At 40.0% G+C, this 24301-nt stretch overlaps 1 protein-coding gene across 5 annotated transcripts; it reads right to left on the bottom strand.

The window, feature by feature from the left end:
- Positions 1–2087: 2087 nt before the first annotated feature.
- golga2 (golgin A2) lies at positions 2088–22597 on the bottom strand. Of its 5 annotated transcripts, XM_085463826.1 has the most exons (28): positions 22513–22597; positions 21176–21310; positions 16849–16917; positions 15899–16048; positions 15521–15567; positions 15088–15151; positions 14504–14563; positions 13852–13932; positions 13202–13240; positions 13022–13084; positions 12581–12674; positions 12335–12441; positions 12095–12153; positions 11788–11929; positions 11533–11622; positions 11262–11369; positions 10961–11048; positions 10472–10614; positions 10066–10284; positions 8677–8790; positions 8338–8562; positions 7637–7736; positions 7209–7300; positions 6786–7008; positions 6470–6631; positions 6276–6382; positions 5823–6015; positions 2088–5495 (listed from the first exon to the last, which is right to left on the bottom strand). In XM_085463826.1, exons 1-28 carry the CDS (start codon positions 22558–22560, stop codon positions 5230–5232), a joined length of 3288 nt encoding a protein of 1095 aa, XP_085319952.1. In that variant the 5' UTR covers positions 22561–22597; the 3' UTR covers positions 2088–5229. The 5 variants fall into 5 exon arrangements, with proteins under 5 accessions (XP_085319952.1, XP_085319947.1, XP_085319949.1 ...); XM_085463821.1 differs by lacking the exon at positions 16849–16917; XM_085463823.1 differs by lacking the exon at positions 15899–16048.
- Positions 22598–24301: the final 1704 nt, after the last annotated feature.

The following is a 24301-nucleotide window of genomic DNA, read 5'->3' on the forward strand; positions in this document are numbered from 1 at the left end:
TTCAGCATGACAAAGATTTCAGACACACTTTAAATAAAATAAAAACACACACACATAAACCAATCGTCACATATGGGCTTTCACAAATAGGTTGCAGTTAAGTGGAAAGGTTCCTGCTTCAAGTGATGCCGTATAAAATATAGTCCATTTAAAGGGGGCGTGAAGGTTGCGTACAGAGGGATGCTGAAGATGTGGTCAAACCAGAGGCATATGGAGGACGCAAACTCTGGAGACTGAGGGGCAATGGCCTGATCAAAGCCTGCTGTGACACAGAAACATAGAGGTATGTGTGAAGGACCCGTCATGCTCTTCTGTCATCAGTCTGCAGCCTGGTGTTCCTCCCATCGTGGGTCATGGGCTGCATGGACTTGTCTTCACCTTCTCGTCTAGCACAGTACTTAAAGACATTCTACTCCTTAAATTAGGGTTCAGTTTCTTTGTGTGTCTCTCATACTCATCTTCACTCTCAAGGATTTTCCTTATTCATCTAAAAGAAAAGGAGGCTCTGGGATACCACTAACTGTGGAAGCAAATAAAAAGACCACCATTCAGCCTCCTTACAGCCTTGTTTAAGGTTTAAGAAGTTTATTTAGTTTAATAGGAAAATTTCTTGTTGTGCTATTTTGATGCCTGTAACCTGTCTGGAACTCCTTCTTTTGGACCAAATGGGATTTGGACTTTTAACTTTGTAACCTGCCTACCCACTCCTCCAGCCTTGCAGTTAAATTGGTACAAAACTGTAAGGCTGGTTAATAAAATGTCTTTCAATTCTGAAGTCTGCATTTGGGTCTTTTTACCCGTTTGAAATCATCACATTCTTTTGATCAGTTTGCATTTATTTATTTATTTTATAGAATGTGTTTATTTCAAGAAACGATAAAATCAACTAGGATAGGATCCAGCAGATGGATGTGTATAATGCCAGTTCACAGCCACAGTTCTTATAAGATGCTTTATATAATAGCCCTATGTAGTAGAGAGAATCAGATCGTCCCTGATGAGTGAGAACTTGGCAACAGCGGGAAGAAAGAACTCCCTTTTGACAGGAAGAAACCTCCAGCAGGGAGGGACAACCATCTGCTCTGATCGTTGTCCCATCAGGAGATCAGGGGAAAGAGAGGAGATAAAAGCGAGTGAGGGACAGATTCTTTGTAAAGCGCAGGATGAGCTTGATGACATCAGTGTGAGTTTCATGTGAAATGATATTTTAGATGAAAAACACCAGTAAGATGTGCATTCGTTGTTGTTTATTATTTTGGTTAAACCAGATCAACATTTCATAAATGAATGCTCAGAAGTCAAGCATCTACTGTAGTAAAAGAAGCAGAGGAAGGAGACATGAGCAAGAGTTGCTCAGGGGATATTCCCCAACCCGTCGCGACTGCTGTTTTCAGTGCATGTTATTAATTGTATGTCTATATGTCCAATTCAAGCACCACCACCAGGCGTCACTATAGTGCAGCCTGCAGCCTCCATCCAGACACAATCCATGTAGGACCTCACATAAGATTAGTTCCTTCTTCGTTTCTAACCTTTTAGAGATCGAAAGAATCCAAATGAGAATATTTTTATGAAGTGTAAAGTCATGTGTTTAGTTCCCACCCTACTGTAGCTCTGTTAATCTAAACAGCAGTCTTTCCATAGAAGCTGAACCCTCCACCAGCCAGGCTCAGACATCCATTAACACTGAGTCAGGCTGCAGACATTCACGTATTAATCATTACTTCATTACTAAAAGCATTTATTATAGGTTAGAGATATCATATACGCTTCTAGATGTACGTGTCGGCCTCGAGTACATTCAATTAACTTTGTCTGACATCGATTTTCATGCTGTCGAAATTTCAAAATATGACATTTTTTCCAGTGGCAGAAACAAACTTCCATAAGAAGCCAATTTAGCGGTTTCACCGATAGGGTCCTGGCATTGTGGATGAAGGCTCAACAGAATCATAAAAGCACAGAGAAACAGTAGCTGTTATTAGTGATGATGATACTTATCCTATTATGATGGCAGCAGGTTGTAGTTTCTGTAAGTTGAGTTTTCTTTAATAATAATAAAAAAAAAGAAAGAAATCAAGACAAACCGTTTTTCAATCAGCTTTATTCAGGAGAAGGGGAGAAATATTACTCAAGGGAAAAAAAAATCAGAAGGATTCTGTCAGAAGCAGCACTCATACAAATCAGTTCTCTCAACGATCCTTCATTTTCATCCTACGGTCACTTCGAATTTACATTAAAACTGATTAGTTGAGATGCTAACTTATTTTTCAAATAAATAAAATATTTTCTCTTTGTCAATCTTTGTACTGAATCACAGCCAGTCAGTGACCCCCAAACCCCCGACTCTGGACTAGCACGCATACAATACAAGCTGCCAGTAAATACTGCAGAGCAGCTTCCCCCCCATACACCAGGCATAATGAATATACAATATGTTACACAGGTACAGTATATACACCACCTCTTAAACAGTAGAGACAAGAAATACTTCCTCATTGCCATGTTTCAATGACGCATTTGAAAGGGAATTAGAAAACCTCAGAAATCCACACAGCTGTTATTATTTTACAAGCCCCAGAAAGTCCCCAAACACCTGATGTAGATTTATCTCTTGGTCTTACCCTTTGCTAAAAGCAAAAAAAAAAAAAAAAAAAAAGGGACTGATTGCTAAGAAGCAGGGAAGAATGAGGGAGTCATTTTATTCAAAAGCACCTTTTTATGGCAAAGTGCAGAGGTTTAGGGAAGGTGCTGTTTACTTTCTCTGTAAAGAAACCAACACTGAGTACATACAACTACGACACAGTCCCATCTGACGTTGTATAATATACCTAAAATACCAAACTGCTTTCTACCCAATAAATTTGCCCAATAAATCAAGTGCGCGACTAATAATTTAATGAACATGCCCTTTAAAGCACAAGAAAGAAGATCTCAAAATTCAGAGACAAACATGTATGTGTAAAAACTTTTGCAAAAGTAGTCTCAATGAATTCATTTTTTGGATATGACCTTGCAGTGACCCCTTATCTTGCGCATTAAAAGTAAAAAAGGACACACAAAAAACAGAAGTTGCCTAAATTTAGTCTAAGTGAAAGAAAGGGAAAAAAAAAAAATCAGCTGTGGTAATTTGAATGATTAATTATAAAGGGATGCAATTTCACAATTCAATCAATATAGTCTCCAATCTCTCTTAAAGCTAGACAGAGAAACTTGAATTTCAGCCCTGATGTTGGGAGTTTTCCCCAATGTCTTGACTTTTAATGCCCAAAGGAGATTTATTCAAGTGTTTTGTAGCCAATACAACTACCAGCTATAACAAATCAGTCCTACTTTATTCCTAATTTTTAAAAAGAGGAATTTCTTTTCTCAAAATCTAGATGGTCCCTTACCTGTAGAAATAATTTACTATCTCATTCGTTTAATCTGGCTAGACTGTGTCTCATCACACCTCCATCAACACTCAATTTAGCAGAATCCTCAGCGTGCGGCATGAAGCTTCATAGGATCCTCTCTCTTCAAAGAAGCCATGTTAGAAACACATCTGTCCCACCAGCAGCCGGAGCAGAGGTGGGATAAACGAGAAGCTATGTACAGTTTTAGTGCAATCATACTTATATAATCTGATAGAACTCTACAAAAAAAAAGAAAAAGAAAAAAAGAAAAACCCAAACAAAAAGAAAACAACCCCCACAAAAAACCCCCCAAAAAACCCCAAAACAAACCAAACAAAGCACAACGGACGCAATTTTGGCTGAGGAGGAAAACAGTTTGGATTTCACACGTACAGCCTCCACATACGCATGCTCACATAGTCCAGTTGTTAAAGATGTGCATCAATTCGTCATTGATATGTAGAACTACACGTAAATGTAACAGAGAAGAACAGGCTCGTGTTTTTAGTGTCGATTTGTTTGGAAACTTAAAGACCCCGAGACAGCAAAGGCGTGGTTAGGGATAAGATGAAATGAGACGAGTGACCGAGTCTGTGATGAGGTCAGCCAAATACCCCAGAGCACCAGATTACCTGATTTGAGGAAAAAAGATGATGTGTAGCTGCAGGTATAGACATTAAACTATAAGCAACTTCCCCAAAAATTGCAATAACTGCAAAGATGAAATAATGTGAAAAGCAGTCAGCAGCAGCACAGCACCCCAACCACTAATATTTATGTTTACATTTACTTTATCCACACGACTGTTAGGAGAAGATGACTTCACTGCCTTTATAACTGAGTAACTGCTTAACTTCATGGGTCTCTAAGCTCCATCTATGCCCTATACCCTATAAAGGTGATGCCTTTTCAGTCTAACAGGACAAAACAGAAAAAGAAAAAAAAAATCACAAATACTAACATTTTACAATGTACAAACATGACTTATTTTCAGTGTCTGGAGGAAAAAAGAACAGTACCAATCAGCAACATCCATCTTCCTGAATTATGTAACGTAGCGAGCTCTTGACTTCAAAACTGAACACCGCCTACAGTTTAAAAGCTTTTATGTGCACTAAACCCCTTTCACTCACTTAACTTCACCTTACATCTCACTCCACACTCATTAGTTACCCAACCTGATATGCTCTTTCTGCATCTCCTCTCCTCACTTCACATTAAACACACATACAGGTTAATATTGAGGTTATTACATTCACATGTGATGCTCTCTCTCTCTCTTTTTGTTTTGTTTTTTGGCATGTGTACAGTGGATTTAAACTGACATTTGCACTTGAATAAAGTTGCACACAAACAGGCTGTTAATACTTGACAGCTCTTTCAGCACTCTATCAGTGAGGGGACAGGATATACGGCCCCATTTATTGCACATATGTGTGAGATGGGAATTCAAAACTGAGGTGGAAAAAAAAAATCAGATTGCATTTAGGAATACTGACCACTTCCTCGCTGGGAAAAGCATCAGGGACAAACAAGAACATAAAAACAAACAGCAAATACAAAATCCTCTCAATTAAGCCTCACACACAGTAGTGCTGACACGCGGAACGGGGGCGGGTGTTTTAATGTAACTGGGTCAACGACATTCGTGCATCTTCGACCAGTCACGTAAGGTTTCCAATATTATGAAGTGTTTGAGAAGATCATCAGTAAGCTACAGACGTGGTAAACTGTAGGATTTAATATTTCCCACACTTCAACACAAGTCCAACATTTCTCATGTTTACACACACACACACACACATACACACACCTAAGCAGTCACACCCACATCTCACACCACCAGGATCTTTACTTCGTCCTGTTCGTCAGGCCGGTAAAAGAAGGGGATGCAGGGGTTTTCTCCCAGAAAAGGGGGTGATCTTTGAGCTCCTTGAGGGTTCTGGATCTCCTGAAGCAGCTGCATGATTTGCTGGGCTGTGGCGTCCTCTTTAGGCACCAGGGGCTTGGAGTCAGTCTGGCCAGATCCAGTCAACAGCATCTGGGATGAGGAAGCTTCCAGACCGGCGGCAGGTTCTGACAGAGGGATGTCCTCCATAGCTTATGCAGCAGAGAAAAAAAAAAGGTACAGAACAGTGATGTTATTGGAAATATGAATTAAAATCTATTTTGAAAAAAGAGGCAGAACAGTTGAAGCGCTAAAGGACCACTCTTTCTGCCTTTCAGACTCACACATCAGTGGATAAAGTCTTCCAGGACTATGAGTTTAAAATAAGCTTCACTGTACACACAAATATCCCAACAAAATAGACAGGATCAAACTCACCTACCTGTGGGGTTGTGTGGAAGTGTGGGTATGTTTATATTCGGTCTTTAAAATCCACCTGCTGTAAAACAATCATGATTAGCATGACTGGTTTTGCTTACCTGCTCCAGTGGCCGCATCAAGCTCTGTGTGCGTGTGTGCTTGGTGGTCTGGGTGAGTGTGTTCCTGTCCAACAGGAAGCAGGTCAGGGTTTACTGTGCCCATGCCGGCTACAGCTCCAGTGTAGCGGTTGTACCAGTCATTCCTCTCAGCTACCAGCCTCATCACAAGATCCTGCAGCTCAGCCAGCTTTGCCTATTGGGCAGAAGGGATAAATAGTGGACACAAAGGACAACAATCATGTTAAGTATGGCACACTTTTTTAGCGATGACCAGGTAAAACTTTAAGATGTGAGAGAGAAAAGTGTTCTTAGGAAGAAAGACTTTTGTCTGTGCAAACAATCTTCAAAATCTTAGGCACCTGCATATTTTGTCATGTCATGTCTTTTGTTTTCATTAATATTGCATAAAAGATATTACTGTGACATTCCTTCTGCATTAAAAGACATCAGTACCTTCATCTCCTCTTTGTCTTGGGCCAGCATGCTGATGTATTGCTCTTTCTCTTGATGCTTCTGTTTCATAATAGCCCGCTGACTCTGGTACAGAGCAATATACTCGCCTGCAAAAATATACATAACAGAAATGAATATGAGGAACAAATGATTACATATGAAACAGGACTAAGAACAACCTATAAAACACTCACCTATAGTGTCAGTCTCTCCAGACAGCTGGATGCAGCGGTGCTCCAGTTCCTCCACCCTCTCCTTCAGGTCTGCTTTCTCTTGCATTAGGGATGTGAAACGCTGCTGCAGCTTCTCCATTGCAGCTTGCAGGGCCTGATGAACTTCCACCGGCACTCCTCCTTCTGTTCAAGCAATAACGGAAAGGGGGGAAAAACTGTTTACATGGCACGAGAGTAAAAGAGTAAACTGGCACACACACTTGTTACTCTCCAGAGAATTTAAGTCTTTTAGTTGTAGAAAGATCTGCAAAATTGCACAAACACAAATGCTTCTGACCTGAATGCTCATGGCTGTGTTCACAGTGACTGTGTTGACCGTGACTGTGACCGTGCTCGTGGTCATTAACAGGTGTTTGGCTGTGGCGCTGCTGCTCCAGACTTAGGGTGACGCTGGCCTGGTGCCGGGCTGCTATGTGAAGCCTGCGCTCCTCCTCCAGTTGCCTTCTGGCCTCGTCCCTCTCTGCCTCCAGTTGAGCCAGAGCTCCACGAATAAAATCCTCCTGCAAGGCAACACGAAATAGAAATGAGGGTAAGGTCATACTTTTGTTTCATGCCATAAAATTAAACCATATAATTCACCATAGAATGGCACTGGACATAAAAATATGAACTTTAGACTAAGATGTGATATTAAAAAAATAAAAAGACTGTGAACGAAAGAAAAACAGAACATTTGCATGAGCTGGAAACATCTCTTTACCATCTCTTTCTGGCTCTCAAAATCCTCTGGAATAACTATGGGGGAAGACTTTGTTGGACTTTCTTGCAGGGACTGGCTTTCCACTCCATCTCCTAAAATGATATGACATGTATAACTGTTTTTTAATTCCTTAAAAACCTATCACACTGGTGCAGCAGCACTTAATGCTTTCCATTTTTGTTGCTAGTACACAAAAAAAAACTGCACTTCTTCATTTTGAACAGATTAGCCTTAATCTGCAGTTTCTGCTGTAACAACATATTATCTGCTTCAAATTAAGAAATTGTGACACTGTTATTTAAAAAGAGACAGGATAAAGCCACTATACTATTATAACTTTAGAGATAATTATTTTTAAATTGCAGGAAATCTCTCACCAAAGGAAAACAAGGCAGAAAGTGCAAACATGTCAGTAACAGAGAGATTACCTTGGTCTCTGGGTGATGTCATAAGAGCAGAGCTGTTGAGCAGCTCTTTCACCTCAGCTTTCAGCTGCTCATTGTCTCTGACTAATTGTTCCAGATGCTCCTGCAGGAAGAGGCAGTAACGAAAAACAATTAGAGTGTGTTTTTGAGAGTGTTAAGGAAAAACATAAATAAATAATAAAAACAGACTGCAGTTTTCCTTGAAGACGGCCAGTATAGATTAGATCATATTAAAACAGTCATGTCAAAATTATAAATTTTTCTATGCATAAAAATACCTTAATCTGAAATCATTTCAAAACGTATTTTCTGCAGTATAAAAACACTAATACCAGCTCTGCCTTTCCACTCCACCTTCTCTCTAATGGCATGTACAGAGGCAACAGAATGGGCCTAACTTAAGTGCTGAATCCATTAAGTTAGGAAACCCGAGAAGGAGCAACACCCTGAAGCATTAAACACGATGGCCAAGCGAACTGCTGCAAAGTGTCCCAATAATCATTAGTACAGCTCAAAGCTGCACTAATCCCCCTCAGAACTATCAGGCCTGACAGATTTACCACAGCAGTTCAGCTGACAGGATGAATATGAACATACTTTATGCTCTATATTGCAATGTATTATTGTACTGAATTCTAGAATCACAACACCATCTACACAGACTGGTCACAGATGTATATATTAAAAAGGTCTTATATACATACATGGGCTTGTTTAAGCTGACTGTGACTCATCTCCAGCTGTGCACGGCCATTGCTTTCATCGTGCTGTAGTCGGTCCATTAGCTGACTCTGCTGCAGATACTGTTGGTGAAGTTGTTCCCTCTCTGAGACCAGGGCCTGGTAGCCAGCACAGTACTGCTGGAGATGTGCCGCTACCTGATCCCTCTGCTCCATCAGACCCTGAGCTTCTGTACATTTCAGCTCAAGCTGGAGGCAAGAAAATAGAAGAGGACAAAGCATGAAGACAAACAGCAAGTGAGTGCATATTCAGCTGACTTTTCATCTGTGTTTGCTTTAGGGGAGTGCTGTGTGTGACCTCACCTGCTCCTTGACGTTGTGCAACTCCTCTTGCAATTCACCCATTCTGCGTGCAAGCTCCTTTTTCACATGTTGTTCTGATTGGATGGCTGTAGTCAACTCCATGTTCTCATTCGTCTGTTAGATTGAAGGAGTAACAGGAATTTCGGTTTAAAGACAGACGTGTCAAGCACCACTGAGGTCAATCAGATACTTACTAACAAAACACAGCTCTGTTTCAAACAGAGATGGGCAGTAACGCGTTACTGTAATCTGATTACTTTTTCAAGTAACGAGTAAAGTAAGGGATTACTATTGCAAAAACGGTAATTAGATTACCGTTACTTTCCCGCAGGAACGCTGCGTTACTGCGTTACTAAAACCGTGATTTTTTGCGAGAATGTCTCATGACAGTGACGTAAGCGAGTGCGCCGTTAGTGACAACAGCTGTGTGCAGATCAACAATGGATCACATATCGATTGTGGGAGAGAGTATGAGCGTGCAGCGTTTAAAGCGTGGAAGTACTGACCTTACTTTGAGTTTGATTCCATAAAAAGTGACAAAAACATTAGCGTCCATCGTGCGTGGGAAGAAAACTTGTTTTTACAGCGAAAAAAACCCCCTAAACTTCCAAGCAAGCACTGAGTGCGCAACGACGTAATGGGAAATTCACAGAGAAACTCGCGGATTCTTCAACTGACCGCAGCACACCTGCACCAGCGTAAACCTCCGCCTACCCCACTCCTGCTTTACAGGTGAAAATAGAGCAACAGGACCGCTAGTCTTTGACTTTATTTTCTGCTGTGTTTTACTTGCATCTATTTGAAAGAGTGAGTGTAAACACAAAAAATATTTTATTTTATTTTATGTGCTGGAATGTGTAGAAAATAGGTTTAAATCTTAAACTAATTTATTCAAGTCAGAGAATGTTGCATATAATTAAATTTTTGCTTGATGCATAAAGTTAAAAGATTAAAACTGATAAAACAAGTAAAAAAAAGAGAGTTTTCCATTTGATTACATTTTGTATGATGGATTATGTAGAAAAAGTAGAATTGGGCTGAAAGATCTATCGCTTTATCACCTATTCAGGTTGTAAATCGTGTTTTTAAAAAGTAACTAAGTAACTATGTAATTAATTACTTTTGAAAATAAGTAATCAGTAAAGTTACTGATTACTTTTTTCAAGTAACTTGACCAACACTGGTTTCAAACAAACAAACAAACAAAAAAAAAAACAACCCAAAACAGATTATGAGAGCATAAATTCAAAGAGAAAAAAGGAAATTATGAAATTAAAGACCAGCAGAAAAAGTAGAATTCTGAGCACTGTGGTGCAAAAATAAGGCAGTTATAGTGGTAACTAAGGGTGTCCTCTAGAAATAAACAGATAGTAAGATTTTCAGCCTCACCAGTTTGACAAAACCGTTCTGTAGCTCAGCCAGCTGGTCCTTCAGTGTTCGGTTCTGGGTGAGAGCACGGCTAATAGTGGCCTTGTCTGACTGAACATCCTCTAGCATGCGTCGGCGGTCCTCAGCCTCCTGGGTTTGGCTCTCCACATGACGCTCCAGCTCCCCCAGACGCGACTCCTGCTCTGCACACATACGGCTCAGCTGCTCGTTGTCCCTCAGCTGTGGAAGTATTACAGAGGATGATTAACACACTTCAAATGTAAGAGGTGCAATGAAAGCACCAACTCTCTTTGAAACATCCAGAAAGGGAAAAATCAATATGTGCTCCTTTTAAGTGTATATGAAACTATATATGAGTCACATTAACCCATTAAAATGGGTTTGGAGAAAACAATGTGAAGCACACCTGTGCCTGATACTGTGACGTAATGGCATCTTTCTCTTGTTGTAGGGCATTAAGGGCCTCCTGCAAAGCCACTTCATTTTCTGATGGTCCTGAGGACTGATGCTCTGTGCCATGCTGAGCTTCTCTCTCCTGGGATAATAACGCTAGAAGAGAAAAAACACCAATTATCAAGATTTCTAATTCTACTAAACACAAATACTGCAGCTGTGTCACATATGACCAGTATTTTGAATGCTATATTTGATATGTTTTTAACATATATGCTAAACTAAACATTAAAATAATATTTTACAAGGTTATAAGCAGGAAGACCTGACAATAAACACACAATGGGGCTAATGTTAATCCTGAAACTGCAGATCACTTACTGCAGCCCCATCTGCTCTCCTTCTGACTTTTGTGTTTCTTGATCTTTGCCACATTAAGAAGACATGAAAACTAATGAGGAAAAGGAAGAGGCACTAGATGAGGGTTGTGTGCACTACTCACCTGCAGCATTTCTTAACTCTGCAATGCTGGCCTCCAGTTCTTGCACCTGGTTGATGTTTCTATCCCTCTCTTCTGCCACCAGAGAAACCTTGAGAGACACAGACACAGACACACACACACACACAGACACAGACACACACACACACACACACACACACACACACACACACACACACACTAATTAGGCTTAAATACAAAAAAATAAACAAACAAAAAACCCACACAAAAGAAGCAGCACTACCATTTTCGCTCTTTATTTAAAGCTATAGTGAAACCATAAGCCATGCTGATGTTACTGTACCTGTGTTAGCAGTTGTTCAGTTTTGTCCTTCCACACACGACCTTCTTCCTGGATCTGCACTGCATAACAATCCCTCTCTGTCTTCAGCTGCGCAATGGACTCCATAAGCTACATCATCACAAATGTAAATAAAATAATAATAATTAAGTCTTCTTTTTTAACTTTTCTATATTGCTTAATCAGTAATGGAATAGGTACAAAATATATTGAATATTAACACAGACAGCAGTCAAACACAGAAGCCAATGATAAGACAAAGGTCCATGTAAACCTGGTGATTGTGCGCCTCCAGCTGCTGCTTCTCTTCCAGCAGTAACTGAACCTGCTGGCTGGCACTGGTAGGATCTGACTGACTTGAGCACTGGAAGAAATTAGTAGGAAAACTAGAATTACTGTCGGCCATACAATATTCAAACACTGGCCTCCTAGACATTGACTCTGGAGTTGTTCCACTACTTCCAGCATGTGGTAGGAGAAAGATGAATTCATACGTGAATGAACTGTGTTTTCCTGGAATTCAACAGACCTGCTGTAACATGAGGTCAGTTATCTCGAGCCTCTTGCGAAGATCTTCTACCTCCAACTTCATTGCGGCATTTTCTTGTGTACTCAGTTTTATCTGCTCTGACAGCTCCGAGCTCTGCTGCTTCGACTCCTCACTCAAATTGCTGTGAACAAACAAATTCAGTGTTTATTTTAAACTCGCCATATCCAGACAAGACTTGGGAAACCTGTTCAAGCCAACTCTTCCATTACAAAGAACCAAAGCATTCAAAATACAAAGACCATATAAAAAAAAATCTCCTCAGGCAAGTCAGGATAAAATGACTTACTTTAGTCTAAACACCTCCAATCTCAGATTGTCTCTTTCCTTTTCAAGCTCTTTGTTGTGCTGAGGACAAAAAATAAAAAAATAAAGACTCAGCAAGACAAAAACATCATAGAAACCTATTAAAAACAACCACACAGACAATACATGCGATCAGCTAAATTAGGTAACACTGCCTTCTTACGAGTTCATTTATTTGCATTTGCATTACTCATATGCAAGTGATTGCTGGATTGGCTGTTACCTTTTCAAACTGTTTCTGCTGCAATGAGACAGAAGAGAGAGTTCTTTCAAGTTCTGACACTCTCTGCTTTGTTGATTGCAGACGGTTATTCAGCTCCTCTGCCTCAGCTTAACATGCATGCACACACACATACAAGGAGAAAGAGGCACACACATACACACCGTTAACTGCTGCAGCGATAAACCATTGCCAAGTTTATTATTTAAAAAAATAAAATCCCCTCCCCCCAAACACACACACACACACCTGTTTTCTGCCGTGCAGCCTGTTGTGTGTATTGTAGTGCTGTTTGTAGCTCCGATTTCTCAGCTACTAGTATGCCAATGGTCTGGATATGAACCTTGGAAGAGGACATACGAACAAAGAGCACCATTCTTCATATAAGACTAGATAAAGTCAGCTGACTTCACAAACAAGACCTGATTAATGAAACATACAGAAAATTCTAATTTCTCAGAGTAATTACACACAGTAGATTATTTATTCTTGTTAGAGTTAATTAACAATATAGGAAGTGTTAAAAAGGGCAGTGTATGTTGTTGGATAACATTTTATACAAGTGCAACTCAGTGCACTCTGGCATTATGCACTGCCACATCACACTGTAATACAACGACACTATTAAGTGACAAATAAAGTTGCTCCATAGGACAAATTAAATTTATGCATTTGGGTAAGTGAATGTACCTGTAATTGCTCCCGCATGGCACCCTGCTCTTTTGAAAATCTCTGTTCAAATTCTTTTCGCTCCTGAAGAAAGAAAAAAATAAAGTTGATTAATAACAAAGAGCAAAACATTACAATAACAAAGAAAATAAAGAATTACACAGATACAAATAGAAGGTAAAAAGAGGAGAACAAAAATACCTTTTGTAGCTGATCTGTAAGCTCCTGAGATTGCTGTGTCTGCCAGACCAACAGGATATATATTTAAGTTGGGGAAAAGTCTTGTATATACACACTTTTAATCATCACAGCAGTGCTACACAGTGTTAGCCTATAAAACATAACCAAAATTCTGGCACAGACCTCATGTTCATGCCAGACAGGACAATAATAGCACCGAGCACTAAAATAGTAAACCTATTCTGTTATTAATGTTTTGTTAATCTTTCATGTGGTTTTAAAGCTTGGAGCTCTGGTTATATTGCTAAACTCAAAATGCCATACAATCCTGCATCTACTATCAGGTTATGACTGCTCTGGTCACAAGGTGCACAGAAAGGATCAATCATGCTGCCGTTGTTAATTCTCTGAAGAAATTTTAGTTAAGCTAACAAAAAAACAAATAAATAAATAAATAAATAAATAAATAAATGAATAAATAAATAAATAAATAAATACCACTAAAACCATGCCAACCATAATTCTTTTTAAAGGTTATGGTTACTCAAGATGACATGAAGAATGCATTAAAATGCATGCACTGATAAGAGTGATTAGGGGCAGAGGGAGACGAGTGTTACTGCAATCACACAAAGATGTGCACATGATTATGCATACACACAGCTTCTTACCAGCTGGTCTAGCTTGGTAGTGAGCTGAGAGTTTGTTAGGTTGCTGGATTCCAGGGCGGCTGCCAGCTCCTGGTTTCGACTCTATCACGTGCACGCATGCATCCGGGTAAGGAAAGGGAAAAGGAAAAAAAAAAAAAAAGAAAACAAAAGAGAGGAATAAAGTGCAGTGGCAAAAGTCAAACAAAGAACACATGGGGGGAGGAGGAGGAGAAAATTTAAATGTGAATTATTAACATGGAGGCAAAAATAGCACCATGACAAGTAGTGCATATGTTCTACTAATAATGAGAAGTGGATCAAATAATTAAATAAAACATGTGATGGCTATTAAACTGATAAATGGAGCCAGTTGAGAAGGAGAGGAGCATTCATACAAACCTATTAAAGTGTCACTTGTAAGACCTGCTCCTTCATACAAAGTCTCTGCAACAATACTGCTGGATATCTGAACTTCTACTATACTCCTCACCATAAAGATGACTTACCAGTTATATAAACAATGGGGGGAGTAATATTAGAATACCTTCATTAATCTTGGAAACTCATTTGTTCCACTTGCATGGCTTTTGGATACTACTGCATGAGTTAAGTGACTTGTAATTCAGGCTTTAGAATGTCAAAAACTCAACAAAAAAAAGTTTCTTCTTCTTACCTCCAGTTCTCGCTCACTCAGAGGAGGTGCGCCATCTCCATTCACATATGCAGCAGATGACTAAAAGACACATCCAGGCAGACATTAATGTGCTTCCCACACAGAAAAATATCAGATGTTTTAAGGTAAATAAGCATTGTCAGGGAATCTGTGGCACCGTTTCTGTTGCCATTCATAGGAGAAACTTTAAACGTGTTTAATATAGTGGATGAACTGCAGATAAAAAACTGATTCGTCATCCACAGTAGGACATCTACTTCACCACAATGGGAAACAGCACTTTAGTAAAAACATGACAAGAATTCACCTGAAACGGTCTTAGAAACCTGAGAAAAAGCAATGTTTGTGGTTTGACCTAACAAAATTAAAGTTAAAAGAAGATCTATCAAACTATTTTAGTGCACCAGTTGATGCTGTCAGCGTGCTTCAGACCACTGGGAATGACTGGCGAAACTGAAAATGCTTTCAGTGCATTCCTACCCAGAATAGACGCAACGCTTCCTGATTAAAACGCCACATCGGTGGTGGTAGTGGTGGTGTGTTATTGTTAAAAGCCGAACTCTGTATGAAAGAAGTGTGCGTACCTCAGAGACCAGGCCGTTCAGTTGCTGCGAGAGCTGTCGCAGGCTCTCTGTGGAAGACAGCGGCCTGCAGGATGACATGGACACACACATCAACAAACACTCAGTAGCTTACATGAACCACTTCACTTTATAAGCTAGCATACGGCTACATAAAAAAAGGTATACTGGAAAAAGTGTTGCTTGCTGTATTCATTCTATAAGATACATATATTATAATAATCCATGAGTTCAAAACACACATATATTTTATGTAATGATGTGTGGGATACCAAGCTTTCAGAACATGGATGTTACAGCAAGTGCCTGCCCTTGAAAATAATCTATTGTCTCCAAACTGTAAACATGTCATAGTTCAGAACAGTCCCCCTTCAATACCCTTCTCTTTAATTACCGATACATAGATATATAATCACGATTCTATGACAGAACCCACCTATTTTCCTCCATTGAATTCTCATTGCCGTTGGTATCAGAGTAATCCTGCAGGGAGACAAAAATTGAAAGCAGAAAACAGAGAGCATAAGCGACAAATATAGATAAAAGGGAGACAGTCAGCACATTTGATAAAGAGAGGAATATGTGTAATAGAAAAAATAATAATAATAAAAAAGTCACATAAATGGCCTGTGCTGAAACTGTTGTTCCTATTATAACATGTATAAATTAATACAAATGCAGCAAATGAAAAAGGAACTGTTCACACTGATGCTTAGAATGACAATGCAGTTTTATGGCCGTGTGGTGCAACAATGACAGGACAAAATATATTTTTCAAGACTGAGAAGGAAAGAGAAACATAGGAGAGACACACCTGGAGGTCAGTGTTGTGATCGACAGACTCAGAGTTAGTAGCAGTGTTAGCGCTAGCGGGGTTAGACAAAGGTGAGATGTAATCAGGCTCGCTGTTTGACTCCTCCAGCAGCTGAGCTGAAGACCTCACGGCCTCCACGTCAGCGAAGGTCTGAGGCGACACATACACAGAAATGCACACACGGGTTTAAACGTACAGAGAAGTAGCAGTTTGAGCTGCAAAGAGACCACAACACACGCATAAAAATCACCAGACTAGTGTTCTATCCAAACTTTTACTGTTAACTTTATCATTTCTACATCTAGATGAGTACAGAAGCTGATAAGAAGAAATTAGACTGTAAAAAATTAATAGAAACACCTTTCTAGCAGTAATTAAGGTGTCCCACTGAAAATGAAGTTCCTGTACTGGTGCCCCATTGCCACTGATCCCACCCATTGTAGACTCTCTGAAATATCTGCAGCATGTCTAGTCTATATTAACGCTATATGCAGTTTTGGCAAAATAAAGCTTCAGTTTTCAGTGGCTTTGATCCAGTACAAGCAATAATCTGCCACACACACACACACACACACACACACACACACACACACACACACACACACACACACACCAAGATGACACATGGATATTGACATCAGAAACGTGCAACTAGCAAGAATCTGGAAACTATTTATTCAAAGCAATGCAATATTATTTAAAGATCACCAATAATGCTGCGATAAACTGATATATATTTAAAACCAATAACAGGCAGGAATTTATAGACAATTCTTTTTCATGCTTCCAGCTCAACATGACATAAAGAAAACGTTGCAGTTGAAGGAAGGTAAGAATAGAGAAGCAGGGTAAAATATTAAACACCAAACATCAACAACAGAGGGGTGCAGAGAACGATTAAAAACAATCAGGAGGAAACAAAGAAAGAAAAGCCAGGGACAGAAGCTCACCTGACAGTTGCCATAATGAGGGAGGACTATTCCATTGCTTTGACTAAGTGCTTTTAGAAAACTGTCAAACTACAGGAAAAGGAGGAGAAAGAGATTGGAAAAGGGAGAGAAAAATTCAGAAAGTGACAGAGTGGTAAACAAACAAGCACAGGGAAACCATTTCTACAAGCAGGAGGTCTAGAAGTATGCAAGAGGGCAGTAAATGTAGACTGGACTTGTACAGACTCTTTTATTCTGTTAAAAACCACAACAACTAACAAGAGAAAAAAGTAATTTAAACTAAATAACAATTACAATAACAGCTTGGGGAAAGCACAGCATTTTTTTTTTTCAAACGTAGTAGTAGCAGCATAAAATAGTCTGACTGCAATAACTGCACTAAAAATTCAAAGTTTAAGATTTAGCTGACTGGCTGGTGAAAAAAAGAGAGGGTGTAACAGAGACGGAAAAGTTGCATGTGAGGGCAGTCAAGACAGGAAACATGCTTTAGGATAGAAAAGCAAAAGGAAAACGCAACTTTTGTCTGGTAACAACTGGATGTATTGAGTGCAACTCTCAGTTGTATATGCGAAGTGTATGAAAGCATGCTGCAGACTGGAGTTTCTGCTAATAGCGAGAAGCAGGGTGACAGCTGTCTCACGAATGTATCCAAATGCAGGTCAAATGTCGTCGAGCAGACTCTCGCCACATGCGCAACTGCTGTCTGAAAGCACTACACATATTCTCATGGGTACTTTTAATTTGATTAGAGAGCTTTGAAAACAGGCCACAGCAGAAGATGGTGTTCCACATTAATAATCAAAATGACATTACCGGTAAATACCAAAAAATTCAAATTCAAATTCAAATTCAAATTTTTATTTGTCACGTACACAGTCATACACAGTACGATATGTAGTGAAATGCTTGGACAACTGCTCGTGACCTAAAGAAAACAAAAAAGGAAAAGGCTATGAATAAGAAAGGAAATAAATATGAAAAATTAAAAAGGGTAAATTTAACTAGGAAGGAATAAAATATAAATTAAGGTTAAAAATGAAATAACTGTACAACACAAATTAGAATGAAGGGTAAATTTAACTGGGAAGAATAAGATAAAATATATAAATTAAAGTTGAAAATAAAATAACTGTACAACAAAATACACAATATAGAACTATATAAGAATGTATGAAGAAATCTAAATATAAATAAATATATACACAATAACAGCAGCTGTACAAGTATTAACCGGAAATGAAGAATATAGTGACCAGTGTTGTGCAAAACCAAAGTCCAGAAAGTCCAGTGTGTGTGTAAGAACTGTATGTGTGGGTCAGGACTGTGTGGTGGTGTGATTGAGAGACCGTATCGCCTGCGGGAAGAAGCTCCTCCTCAGTCTCTCTGTGTTGGTCTTCAGGGAGCGGAATCGCTTTCCTGACCTCAGCAGAGAGAACAGTCTGTTGTTGGGATGGCTGAGGTCCTTCACGATCTTCCTGGCCTTGGTCCAGCACCGCCTGCTGTAGACTGAGTGCAGGTCAGGGAGCTCGGAGCGGATGGTGCGCTCAGCTGACCGCACAACCCTCTCTAGAGCTCGTCTGTCCTGCATGGTGCTGTTCCCGAACCAGGTTAAGATGTTTCCCGCCAGGATGCTCTCTATGGTGCACGAGTAAAAGTTCCTGAGCACCTTGGAGGGCAGTTGGAAGTCTCTCAAGCGTCTGAGGTGGTAGAGACGCTGTCGGGCCTTTTTCACCACGGTGTTGATGTGACAGGACCATGACAGGTCCTGCGTGATGTGAACTCCGAGGTATTTGAAGCTGTCCACTCTCTCCACTGGGCACTCGTTGATGACGGGGGTCTGGTAGTTCCTCTCCTGCTTAGTGCTGAAGTCCACTATCAGCTCCTTTGTCTTACTGACGTTTAGAAGGAGGTTGTTCCTCTGGCACCAGTTCTCCAGATTCCTAATCTCCTTCAGGTAGGCCGTCTCGTTGTTATCAGAGATCAGGCCCACCACGACGGTGTCGTCAGCAAACTTGATGATGGTGGTGGAGCTGGTAGTGGCCACACAGTCATATGTGTACAAAGAGTACAGCAGGGGGCTCAGAACACACCCCTGGGGGGCTCCAGTGCTGAGAGTGGTGGAGGCTGAGACATGTCCGCCCATCCTTACTGCCTGTGGTCTGCCAGTTAGGAAGTTGGAGATCCACTGACACATAGATGAGGTGGGTCCCAGATGCTCCAGCTTGGTGGTGAGTGTGGAGGGAATTATGGTGTTAAATGCAGAGCTGTAGTCTATGAAGAGCATTTTAACATAATTCCCCCTTCTAGTGTCCAAGTGAGTGAGTGATGTGTGGAGGAGATGAGAGATGGCATCGTCTGTGGAACGATTTGGACGGTAAGCGAACTGTAGTGGGTCCAGTGTGTCTGGTAGTGAAGAAATGATGAAGTCTCTGACCAGGCGTTCAAAGCACTTCATCACTACTGAGGTGAGGGCTACAGGGCGATAGTCATTGAGAGAAGCAGGGTGGGGTTTCTTCGGGACAGGAACAATGATGGACTCTTTGAAGCATGTGGGGATCACCGACTGAGATAGAGAGATGGTGAATATCTCAGTGAACACAGGAGCTAGCTGGTATGCGCAGTCTCTGAGGATACGACCTGGGATGCCGTCTGGTCCTGCTGCTTTCCTGGTGTTCACTCTCTTGAAGGCTCTCCTTACTTCATGCTCGGAGATGACGAGCACGTTTCCGGTGCTGGCAGTATCTTCCTGTCTGCAGCCGTTAGCGCCGCTAACACTAGCATTGTTGGAGACCTTAGCTGCAGCCTCGAAGCGAGCATAGAAAGTGTTCAGCTCGTCTGCCAGAGTCACGGCCGCGTTCGTCATACCGGTTGTTGGTGCTTTATAGTCCGTTATTGTCCTTAGTCCCCGCCACAGGCTCCTAGAGTCACTCTGTTGGAGTTGTGACTCTAGTTTCCTCCCGTAGCGCTGCTTCGCCTCTTTCACCGCCCTCCGCACGTTATATGACGCGGCTTTGTACGGGTCCATGTCCCCCGTTCTTAAAAATGTTCTTAAAAAAAATCCAAAACTTGGTAGACCGTCAAGTGAGCTCAAAGAATGTGATTGTGTTACTTGCTGAACACAATTTGTGCCAGTACTTTTTAAAAATCACCAGAACAAATATCAAAGCAATGGTCTTGTTAGCACATTAATTATGTTTTTTACTCAAACAAGTACAAATACGGTGAAAAACAAGTGAGTAATGAAAATCAGAAAAAGAAAATCCCAGGGAAACAGGAAATTTGAATACCCAGCAGCCACCTCAGCTCAACTACAGATATACAGAAGAAATAAATGAACTGATGGATGAACAGCTGAATAATGAGTCACCGCTTTGAAGATCAGGAATTAATTATTATTTATCAGGTATAAAGAGTGCTACTAAAGCACAGGATAAACCTAAAGCAGCAGCATAGAGTAGAGAACTGGCTGATATTCACAGAGGGATTCTCGGGAGAGGAGACTTGAAAACCTATCATTTTTTAATCAGTGTAATTTTATGATTACTCCCATTAAATGTTCTATAACAAAAATCTGATGAACCTGAATGCTGAAACAAGCAGATGACATAAAGTGTAAACTGACAGGGGTAGAGGACAGTGAGTTACTGATATGCACGCAAGTTGCTACACCAGTACTTTTTTGGATAAGTTATTAAAAATCAGCATATACATTGTGGTATTGAAGATATTGGAAATAGTAAGTGTTTTGAGACAAATAACAGAATATATTCAGCTGCCTATCTAGCCAAACTGGCTACAACTCCAGCAGCTTGGACTGCAGCTGGTGATAGTAGTCAGCCAGTTCATCATGCTCAGATTGCTCCAGGTTCTAGCTGGAATGCTGCTCATCTGTGCAGCAGAACAAGGACTACTTTATACTTTCTCATAAAATTATATATTAGTTCTTGAAATTCTTACCTTATGCTACATATTGCAATATGTAAAAGCCAAAGTTGTGGTCAGGGGCTTAAAAAACACTGTCTCATGTGCAACACTCTTCTTAGGTAAACATGTCTGTCATCAGCGCTGCAAAGGGGTCTAAATAGTTCTACTCTGCTGGCCCTGTGTGTGTATTTGACAGGTGTAAGTAAAGCAAATGCCAACTAGATGGAAAATCAGCCACCTGATCTGATAATTGGCAAAAAGCAATATATGCTCTTCAGCCAAACACACAAATACAACACCCTGCAGCTTCAAAGAGCTAATCATCATATGACCATCTATCAAGCACAAAAAGAGTACGACATTTGACGACAACAACAACAATAAAGCAAACTGTTATGCTTACATTGTCTGGAGAGTTTCTGTCTGGTGAAGGTGCATCATGTTGGCTGGATCCCTTCACCTTTCTCTTCTTCTTGGCTCCACCTCCTTTTTCTCCTCCTACACTAGCAGGGGAGCTCTTCTGTTGAAATTCCTTCAGCTGAGTAGGAAATGGAGAAGAAACCCATAAACGTGTGCAGATGAACAATGTCTACTAATATATATTTATTTTGTCACGTGTTACACAGATAATACCAGGACTCTGCAACTGTCCCCAACTATACATATTAATTCAAACAAATTACACTCAACACCTTGAGCGTCGTATCAAGCTGAATGAATGAGGCAATAAAATACGAATTCAGTGCTCCTATTCCAAAACAATGCACCAGCTAGCAGAAAGATCCGGCTTCAGACGGATCAAGTTAGTAAGTTGCGCTAAACAATGATAACCTGCGTATGATATGCATATGACGGTTAAAGCATGCCAGAAAGCTCTATGCGGGCTCTAACAGCTGTGTAACGGGAACTGCTGGTTGTTTTTTTTTTTAACAGTAAAGCTAAATAGCAGCAAAATGACATGTCACCATGGCCACTTATTCGTGAAGCTTGTGGGCCAGCAAGAAATGCTGAGGAGTGACTTCTTGAATCTGATAAGGCCATCTTTCTGACTAGCCGAAAAAGACACCAAGCCAAAGCACACAGCAGGACAGGGAAGAGGGGTGTCAGCTGTCAAAACACCCCCGTCAGTCCATCCAGCTAACTGTGCTGCAGGGGTAGCTTACAAGCTCGATGAGTGCTTTGTTTTAAAACTACCGTTTGTTAGACATTTTCTTATGAAATTAAATCCTGCAGATAACATAAAAAGCTGGCTGGCTGCTGTGCGACATTCCTTAGACTCACACGTAGCCATATATTCATCAGCTAGTTAGCTAGCTTGCTAACGTTAACTTACCTGGGTTAGCACGTTAGGCTTTAACTACATTTAAATGTCAGATGGAAAGTCAAGTAAAGCGGCCAAGCAAGTGGTGCAAGTTAATCTGCGAGTAAATAAACAGCGTGGGATACTATGCGTGTCTCTACTAACTAAAAATAGTCTACATAATCTGGGAAAGTTAATGCTATCACCAGAGGCCCCGATAAAACATCGGTCTCTCCTACGCAACAGAGCCACGAGAGGAGCGGAGGATGTCGGACAAGCGACAGTGCAGTACTCGGGCGACGTGTAATGACAACACCCTTGCCCCGTAAAAATATACATAACGAAAAGACAAGAAAACAGAGTTAACACAGACTTGTGTACACAAAGTGGGAACTACACTTTCCGCGATATGTGACTGCGTTGATTGTAAAATACTTTACCTTTTTCTTAGCTGCAGCGAGTTTTATTTGCCTACTCTGGTCGGCCATCCTGCTGCTCTGGTGGTCAACTGAGCGATCCACGTCATCAGCTTGGCGCTCATACGCGTCTCAGCCAGTAGGTGGCGCAGAGCTCAAGCTGTGCCCTTATCATATCATAAAACATCTTCATACAGCTTATGGCCGTGAGCCTACAACCTCACATAAATTAGCCTGAAACATGGTTTTTTTTCTTTTGTTATATATAATATATAAAGTATTATTTCCGACAGAGTTTACGACAACATGTATTAACATTTTTGTTATGTGGTTGTCGGCTGCTCTCATTGTCTGTAGTTGTTGCTACTTTACATTTGTGTTTCTCTATAATTAAGATAAATATAGTCTATTATTTTGTAGGTTACATTCATTACAAAAAGAGAAATGTACCGTATCTTATTATATATTTTGAAAAGTGACTTTTTTCTTTCAATTTCTTTTTGTTATATGTAAATTTACCACGGGTGTAATGAAGTGTAGTACTGTGGAAAAAGTCTTGATCCTACCTTACATAAAAGAAAATATGGAATATAAGGAAAATTCTAACAATTCTGTACAAACAAGCTTGAAAGTCTCTATTTGGAATGACCACCTTTATTCTTCCACACAGTCAGAACGCTCTTAGGCTGATTTCTTGTCATTCCTTTAAATAGTCTTAAAGAATAGTTCTCCAGGCTCCTTAAGGGACATTCAAACTATTTACAAACAAATATGAGAAAAAAACTCTACAAAATGTCAATCTATTAATTCATATTAATAGAAAGCGTATCAGAAAGGGGTTTCCATACAACAAACACAAGGCGAAAACAATGCCAGTAGTCGTTATATTGTAATAACCTGTATGAAGGGCTATACTGATCACTTCCTCCTTGATTTAGCAACATGGCTCCTCCTAGTGTTAATTATGATATCCAACTCTCTCTCTCTCTCTCTCTCTCTCTCTCTCTCTCTCTCTCTCTCTCTCTCTCTCTTTATTTTTTTTTTATTTTTATTTTTTACCAGATTTAACAGTCCAAGTAAAAAGTTTAATTGTATTCAAAGAAAATGACACATTTAACTCAGAATTTTCCATCTGGTTTGTTTCACTGCCCTGTGTAGTTTAAGTCTTAATGAGTCATCATTGTCTTTCAAGTCTACAGGTCAGTTTTGCTTTTGTTTGTAACACAAAGAAAGTGGATATGAATGACACAAATAGTAAGCTGCCTGACAGTATAAGGACCTTATAAAGAATATAAATGCATCTTTTAGATTTTCTTGAATAAAATATAATGAATTCTACTAACAGGAACTGAAGGCTTCTCTGTAACAATATGCCTTTCAGTGCATCAGCATTAGCTTTAAAATGAGGGTATCCTTTGATTAGAATATTAAAATGTTCTGTAGAAATCCCTGCAAAGTCTGAAAAGGGCTAATAAAACATGTTGCATTACCTTAAAACAATAAAGAAAAAGATGAAACACTGTAATCTGATGTTCAGTTGTTTTTCTCCCATAAAACATTATCAGAATTGGAGGCCACTAAGTAAGAGGTTTTAAATCTAAACACAGAAGTGTTTATGGTTTTTATGGGAAACACTGTAAATAAATAAATAAAACAAATAGACAAAACTTAGCTGCTACACTGATATTTTATAATTTTATGACTTTTCTACATTCTTCCTGACAGTACAACCGGTTTAGTTCAGGAACCTTCTGGAAATATATCAGTGTGTCAATAGAAGAATTTGGATAAATCACAGTAGGAGAAAGCAGAT

The sequence above is a fragment of the Copadichromis virginalis genome, linkage group LG7 (genome assembly GCF_057382275.1).
Source record: "Copadichromis virginalis isolate Kocher_CV1m ecotype Utaka linkage group LG7, C_Virginalis_male_GT1.1, whole genome shotgun sequence".
In the NCBI taxonomy this organism is placed as follows: domain Eukaryota; kingdom Metazoa; phylum Chordata; class Actinopteri; order Cichliformes; family Cichlidae; genus Copadichromis; species Copadichromis virginalis.